The sequence below is a fragment of the Gordionus sp. m RMFG-2023 genome, chromosome 2 (assembly GCF_954871325.1).
Source record: "Gordionus sp. m RMFG-2023 chromosome 2, tfGorSpeb1-WG-v2, whole genome shotgun sequence".
Taxonomy (NCBI): domain Eukaryota; kingdom Metazoa; phylum Nematomorpha; class Gordioida; order Chordodea; family Parachordodidae; genus Gordionus; species Gordionus sp. m RMFG-2023.
The window spans coordinates 23,953,225-23,961,194 of record NC_088776.1 but is presented as its reverse complement, the minus strand read 5'-3'; the positions used below and the strand labels follow the sequence as shown (position 1 = coordinate 23,961,194).

The window sequence follows — 7,970 nt, the reverse complement described above, 5'->3', positions numbered from 1 at the left end:
GAAAGAGTTCTAAAGATTTTCACCTAAGAAAGGAGCCATAGGATTCGATTATTATCATAAAGGAAATGCAGGAAAAACATCAAGTAAAGGAAAATAATATGTTGTTGATCTAGAGAAGGCATTTTACAGGACCTCGCGCGAAGTCAATTCAGAACAGCCAATAGCTAGCTTTGAGGTTTAAACCAAATACTAATGGTCTGGTTTGAGTCCTTTACTATTTGTATTTGTAATAAGTGGTGGATGAAGATGGGTGAATAATCATCGAGAGCTAAGCTCCACTACCAAGTTTTCTTTCTAGTTTAAAAAATCAACATTGTATTTAAACAAACAAAACATCGTCTAAAATAAATTTATATAAATTTTAGGAGCACTGCGTTTTTATTTTATGTATGAATTGAAATTATTAAAATAAATTTATTCTGCGATGAACAAATAAAATTTTGGTTATAATACATATTGTAAAGTCCAGTGGTGCAATAATTACAAAAATATAAACGTACTCGAAAATAAATAATAAAACAAGAATAATTTATACGATTATTATTAATGTGTTTTGTCTAAAAATATTTAAAATTTTCATAAATACAAAATATTTCTTTAAATGGTAAAAAAATAATGTTTGTGGAAATTTATTATAATATAAATATTTAAAACGGTGATTTTTAAGTTAGATTTAAATAAATTCATATCAAAATATTATATATACATAGTTATATATTAGGAATGTTTTTTTTCTACAAGTGATTGAAATGTCTTAAGCTGGGAAAATAGTCATTACAATAAATAGTGCCAATTTAAAAAAAGTATCATATCGCTTTATTTAAGCTGATCAAAGATGTTAAGCAAAGGGTTGACAAATTCGAATCCCTCAAATTCGGTTTGATCTATTCTATCCAGTACTGTCCTATAATAAATATAAGAAAAAATTAAATTTTTATTTTTGATTTTTTTAAAAAATTTATATGGAAGAAAACTTATAATTTTTAATATTATGATAAAAAAAGATTATTTAAAAACTACAACCCTTCTTTTCAAACAAGAGCTCATACTAATAAAATAAAAGGTTACATCTACTGGAAAGGTTTATGCCTTAATCCGCTTTAAAACCCGATTTGATAATAAATAATATAAAACGCATCATATATTTTCCCAATTACTCAAGATATTGATTGATTTAATTAGGTAAACAATTTTATAGAAATTACTGGTCGTCGGGAGTTAATATGGGTAGTTCATTGGTAAATTGTGGATCGAAGTTATCGACAGCACGATCATTGCTCAATTTAGGCTTGTAAGGGGGAGTCAATTGCTTGCTTTCGAGCTTAAAGGGTAGAGAGATAAAAAAAAACATAAAAAAGAAAAAATAATTGAATAAAGTATATATTTGTTAATGTTACCATATCCCAATCGATAGTTTTAAAAAAGCAATGCATGATAATGTCCTTAAACCCAGTTTCAGGATGGCAGCCTAGTCTTTCTACGGGATCCTAGAATGATTATGTTGAACAAAATTCAAAATTAGAAAATTAATTTTATGTATGTATTCAATAATTAATTATATCAAACTTTATTGAGAAATCCTTTCAAAACTGAGGCTGCCTTAACGGATATCGACCTAGGAATCCTGATAGTTTTTTCCAATATAACTAAAATAAAGTTTTAAATATAAGAATATTTTAAAAAGGTTATATTTCTAAAGCTAATTTATGAGCTAAAAAGAAAAGCTTTAAAATCTAAATTATTGGACCTTGAAATAGGTAATCTTCTGTATTGTGATCGGGATTATCAGTGGCCCCTACTATATCAAAAGGAGATCGTCCGGCTAACATTTCAAACATCAAAACTCCCAAAGCCCACCAATCCACGCTAAAACCTTTGATAATTTTTGTTAAGTAAATTATAATAGTTGAAGATATGCATAAACTCAAGTTTTTATATAGCCATTAATTATTCAATTAATAAACACTTGAAACTGCTCTTAATCATATTTTTAAATCAAAAATAGTTTTTGACGGATTCTATTCTATATATTTTGTAAAAAAATGTTTGATTTGGAAATAAGGTTTTAAAAAAATCAAGAAAATGTTTACTATAATCGTCACCCCGTAAAATTTCGGGAGCTATGTAATTAGGAGTCCCACAAAATGTACTCGTTCTGTCGCCTACATTTAGACCTTCCTGAATTAAGTAATAACATAAACATGTAAAATTGATTTACCAAAATAAATAAACTAGAAACAAAATCTTCATGATTTTGTGTAAAGAAGGTAAAGTATTGTCGTCCAAAACTGGGCGTGTTTCGTCTCATATATAGCATCTTTAGACGCATCCCATCCACATCCAGAATATAGACTATTAAAAACTAACCCATTTTTTTCAATTTTCAAAAAAGATGGAATAATTTTTTATAAACAAGTTTAAATTAGAAAATTTGAGCCTCCATTTTATTCATATAATTTCCTGCAAGTTCAGAATAAAGAATATATCGGCTCTGAAAATGGAAATAGTTTTATCAAAGAATTTTCTGAGAATGAGAATATTGTGGAATCGGAGGAAGGACATGCTCGTATCGTATCCATAAAAGGGCGTATTGCAAACATACTTTAAAAAAACAAACAAATTTAACTAAATATATTAACCATGTTTAAAGAATCATCTAGTAAAAATATTATACTGTGTTGATAGTTATCGTGAATTCGCGGCGAAATCTACAAAATAAGATATAAATATAATAATTTTACGGTATGCTTCGCCGCGAATTCGAGCCAACTGTGAATGCAGAGTTATGTATAATTATTCGTTATTTTATTCTATAGCTATATTTAAAAACGACACATAATTAAACAACATCCATTGTAATTTTTTTCATAAATTATAAACCCTTAAAATAAATAACGCGAGTGGTTGGATGAAACATAGCGCATCCCATTTTTCTTAAATATTAAAACCATTTTATTATATTTTATGTAAAAATTTTCTATCATAGATAATAAATAATAATATATATTTTAGGAATATTCATGCTTGTTGTATTATTAAATTAAAGGTAAGACCAAAGAAAAGGAAATAATCACAAAATAAAGTAGTTTAAATAAATGCGTGTTGCATAAAAAATCTATATTTTAATTGTAACATCTATTTTTTCTATTCTTTTAGCTTTAAGAATATATCCTGGTTCTAGACAAACTAATGATTTTTAAAGATGTAACTGGTGTGACTAAGATTTTTAAATAATAAATGTACATATTTTAAATTTAAATAAAAACAACTAGTTATTTCTTTCCCAAATTCAAAAGTAATCATCTCAACCAAAAGAAAGCTCGAGGAATAAAAAAACGGATATCGTATTGTTTTTTCTTTTAATAGTAAATGTGCGAATCAAAATTTCAATTTTTTTAAGAATTTGGGGATTGAATAATATAGGAGACCATTTCTGGTCAAAAAACCTGGAGACTAGGCTTAGGTTGACAATTTTTTGGGGATGGCCAGGCCTTCCCAAAGGCTACGGTCTGGAAGGCCTAAAAGTTAGGGCTACGGTCTGGAAGGCCTAAAAGTTAGACCGGGCCGAGGATGTGTCCCACTACAGGTATAGTGTCATAAGATGCGCCCCATCCTGAAAAAAAGACAGGACGGACCTTCTCTAATTTAAAATAACAAAGCAACCTAACAATATAATATTTAAACTAGTTTAGGCAATTTATTTATGGGCTTAGCTAGGTATACCAAAAAACTATTATTAATTTGAACCAAATGTATTTGTTACTTTGCACATGCCATAGTCGGTAAGTCTAATGTGGCCGTCACAGTCCAATAATACGTTGTCGAGTTTTAGATCCCTGTATATGATTCCTGAAAAATAGAAATAAAGAATCTTCATAAAATTTTATTAAATTGTAAAAATAATCCAAAATCATAATATAAAAACCTAAAAAAATAAGGCAATAACAAAGAGGATTGGGAAATCATGTTAAAAATAATATTTGAAATAAACCTTTGCGATGCAAGAAATTGAGGGCTAAAATAATTTCGGCCGAATAGAATCTGGAATGCTCCTCGGGAAGCCTTCTTTGCCTTTGCATGTGAAACATAAGGTCTCCACCGTTTACAAACTCTATTACGAATATAAGCCTTTGATAAATGTAACAACATTATTTAAATCTAAGTTTTGAATCGTTTTATTTATTTTTAATTAATCCTCTTTATCTTTATATATGTTCGAGACTATGTTTTTTTTCCATTTTTCAACTTAAATCATTTACTGAGCGCGTTTTTTAATTCTAAAAATCTGATTTTGCCAGAAATGTATTCCATCATATTTGAAATACCTACCCTATGAATATTAGACAACCCATGATCCTTTTAACTTAATATAATTTATATTAGTTTTTCCATATGTTTTTATATAAATTGACAAATTTGATTTTTTGGGAGAAAATAAAATAAACACGTTTTAAGACAGTTTTTTATGCATATTCTAAATCCGCTGTCAGTTTTTTTCTAGCACGTCAGGTTTTTTTATTTATTTTAGGTTTAAATGGCCAAAAGGGTCATTTTTAGCACTTTTTGAAGGTTTATAACTTTGGTTCTAATGATCCCTACAACTAAAAAAATATCTTAATTTTTGCAGCAAACCTTCCTTATTATTATTATACATTTTTTTTCTATAAAATCCTTACTCAATTTTTAAACAACAAATTTTTTAAATTTACCTTTATTTATAAAATCTTTTTTAATATAGCTTACATTTAATATATTTATTTATTGTGGCTTTCGTTCCCTTCGCTAACGGTACGATTCCCAAACAATTTATTTTAAATGAAATAGTTATATTTCTCATATTTAAATAAATATATTATGCTAAGCTAACCTATCTCATATTTTACTTTTAATAAACCTTTTATCGGTCCGTTGTCCCACCTCCTCCTTCATTATTATATAGGATTTAACTTGTAATATACAATAAATTTATTGAATTTAAAACAAATTAAACAATAACAAAAACATTTAATGGTAAATCTAAATATATTTCCGCGAATATGAAGTTGATGATTTATCTTCAAAAAAGATACTCCACCAGTAGTCCGCCAACATATTTATACGATTCTTGCCGTGATAAAACTTTTCGAGATTTTCTATCTGTTGATGGAACCGCTCCCCCATTTCTTCTGACACAGCACCTAAGTTTTCAGGAAAAAAATCTTTATGGGAATGAAGAAAATAGATTTTGAGGGACATTCGGCATCCCATTTCCTTATAATTTGTTAATAGGTCATCAATTTTCTCACGATAGTCAGCTAATTTATGATTGCCAAGGAACGATCTACATATCCATTTAAAAGATCCCCATGCTTTTAAATCAATGAGTAACAATTCATCCTCAAAAAAACTGTCCTTCATAAATTTTTCTTATTTGGGGGCCCACTAAAATCCCCTCTTTTATTTTTGCTTGGGAAAGCTTGGGGAAAAAATTTCTAAGGTATATCGTGGGGTCCTCGGACAATTTTTTGATAAAAATTTTGATTAGTCCTATTTTATGTGCAACGGAGGCAACAAAATCTTATTTTTAGAAACGAGCGGGATATTTACGCGATTTTTTTCAAGAACGTTGGGACGATCCTCCCATTCAGATACTGTATAATGTTTTAGAGTTTCTCTGGAATTCCAGAGACAAGGAAAACACGAATGCTTGGTGTAGCCTAACTGAAGGCCCGTCAGGATTGCGATAATTTTGAGATCGGAGCATATTTTAAATTCGTAAATGGAATAATTTATTTTTGACAATAAATATTTCATATCATCATATGATTCATTTAACTGGTTGGAATAGGCGATGGGAATTGATGGCTTAAAATTTCCGTTATGAAGTAAAACTGCTTTTAAGCTGTTTTTGCTTGAATCGATGAACAAGCGCTATTCATCGGGCACCAAAATTGACCTAGATTGTTGGAATAGTATAAAAAAAATTCGTAAGAGAATAAATTTTTAAACGATGCTCTACAAAATCGGTATGAAGTTCGAACTCCGTTTTTTTAAATTTTAAATCATTAAGCCTTGAGGCTAAAAATTCGGACTTTCTTTTTGAAAGTTGTAAATTTCTGGTTATGTCATTTAGTTGCTCTTGTGACATAAATGGCGAATCCTCTTCGGGATGATACTCAAGATCAATATTGTCATTGTCCTGGCAACGTAATTTTTTGAGCTGCGAACTATTAAAAAAAGGAACTGTTGTATGCATATTATATTTTACCGGATAAACAACCGACGAAATTTCAGGATAACGAATTTTCTTCTTATTTTTTTTGTTAAACCCAAATGTACTAATCGAGCAAAAATAACAATCCCACGAATGATTTCTTGCTACGTGCCAAAATGCAGGTTTCGAATAAGGCAAATATGACCGTTTTCCATTTACTCATGAATTAAAAGAATTATAACATGTTTTACATATGTAATTAGGGGCAAATGGTTTATCCAAATCGCAGAGTGGAATATTGTAATAAATTTCATAAATCCTTTGAATGATTGGAGAAATTGGACATTTTTGTGCGGGCAATATATAGCCCGCACAGATGTAACAAAATTTAGAGACACACTTTAAACAAGGGGACCTCGGCATTAATTTTTTGTAGAATATTATATAAGGAGGGAATTTGAATAATATTTAAAATCCAATTTAAAAAAAAATTAATGAAAGAAATTAAATGTTTATGAAAAATTAAGCGCGGAAAAAAATAATTCTTCTCCTTTCTTCTTACTCGTTATTTGGCATTATTATTTATTGCCCATACTACGGGTTCAAGGTACTCCATTGGAAAATCATATATTTTGATATAAATTGATTAAAAAAACAAATATATACATCTAAAAAAGATAAATAATAATAAAAAATATGAAAAAATTAGCAATTATTGCATTTTAAATGAATTTTGCTTCAAAAATGCTCAATTCAAAAAGAGTACAAATTAAAAAAGTGGGTACAGATATCTGATTTTGGTATAAATTGATCATAAATGCATAAAATATTACTAAATGCAACTAAAAAAGATAAATATTACCTTAATTTTGCTTTAAAAATGCTTTATGCAGAGAAAATTCAATAAAAGTGTACAAATTAAAAAGTTCGAAAAATATCTGTACCGACTTTTTTAATTTATAGATTTTGGTTGAATTTTCATGGCATAGAGTACTTTTGAAACATAATTAGAAATATATAATCTTGAGCATATTTGAAGCAAAATTATATAAAATTTATCTTCTAAAGTTAATAATTTTGATAGTAATTTAAATTGAAAACTTAAGACCCTCGAAACGAAATTCTTTACCATTTTTCTCAAAAACCAATCGATAAAAAATTATAAAAATTAGTAAATTTATAAAGAAATATAAGTTTAACACTATCACCAATTTTCAGGGATTTTTATTCGATACTTTTTAAAAAATATCCGTATAAAGACCTAAATTTACCATTTTTAAGATTTTGAAAAGTTATACGGTAATATTTTTAAAACTTGAAGTGTAGGGAAAATTTGTAAAACGGATTCGAACTCAGCGTAATATTCTACACCAAAACTTGTTTTTATTTTCTTCTCCCATTTTTCTTGTCACACAGTGTTATAAATGACTCAAATATTAACGCAAGATTGTCTACTATTCATAAGATAGGTATTATAAACATGAATACATTTCCCGTAAAATCAGATTTTTATATTTAAAAAAACGGGTTCAAAAAATGATTCAAATTTGAAAAATCAACAAATTGCTGGAAAAACACATTGATGGGTAGCATATATAAATAATCCTCGTTTTTATCAAGATTTCGGAGTTTTCGTTTCCTCGTAAATAGTTGTAAAATAATATTAAAGTATTAAATACCTGCTAGGAGTTTGAAAACAGGAATGAAGTCCAACTAAGAAAGGATGATTCGTTGCGGTTTCAAAAACATGTTTTTCGGTTTGAACCCAATCGATATC

General features: G+C 28.2%; 1 protein-coding gene across 1 annotated transcript in view; it reads right to left on the bottom strand.

Moving 5' to 3' along the window:
* Positions 1 to 462: 462 nt before the first annotated feature.
* LOC135925044 (protein kinase C iota type-like) overlaps positions 463 to 7,970 on the bottom strand; it is a 35,213-nt gene continuing 27,705 nt past the window's right edge. Inside the window, exons 9-17 of the mRNA XM_065460194.1 lie at positions 7,873 to 7,970; positions 3,992 to 4,128; positions 3,764 to 3,849; positions 2,091 to 2,178; positions 1,748 to 1,873; positions 1,567 to 1,646; positions 1,398 to 1,487; positions 1,206 to 1,321; positions 463 to 904 (exon numbers count right to left, since the gene is read on the bottom strand). Of these exons, the coding sequence (XP_065316266.1) occupies positions 817 to 904; positions 1,206 to 1,321; positions 1,398 to 1,487; positions 1,567 to 1,646; positions 1,748 to 1,873; positions 2,091 to 2,178; positions 3,764 to 3,849; positions 3,992 to 4,128; positions 7,873 to 7,970 (909 nt within the window). The 3' untranslated portion in view covers positions 463 to 816. The remainder of the gene's footprint in view (positions 905 to 1,205; positions 1,322 to 1,397; positions 1,488 to 1,566; positions 1,647 to 1,747; positions 1,874 to 2,090; positions 2,179 to 3,763; positions 3,850 to 3,991; positions 4,129 to 7,872) is intronic.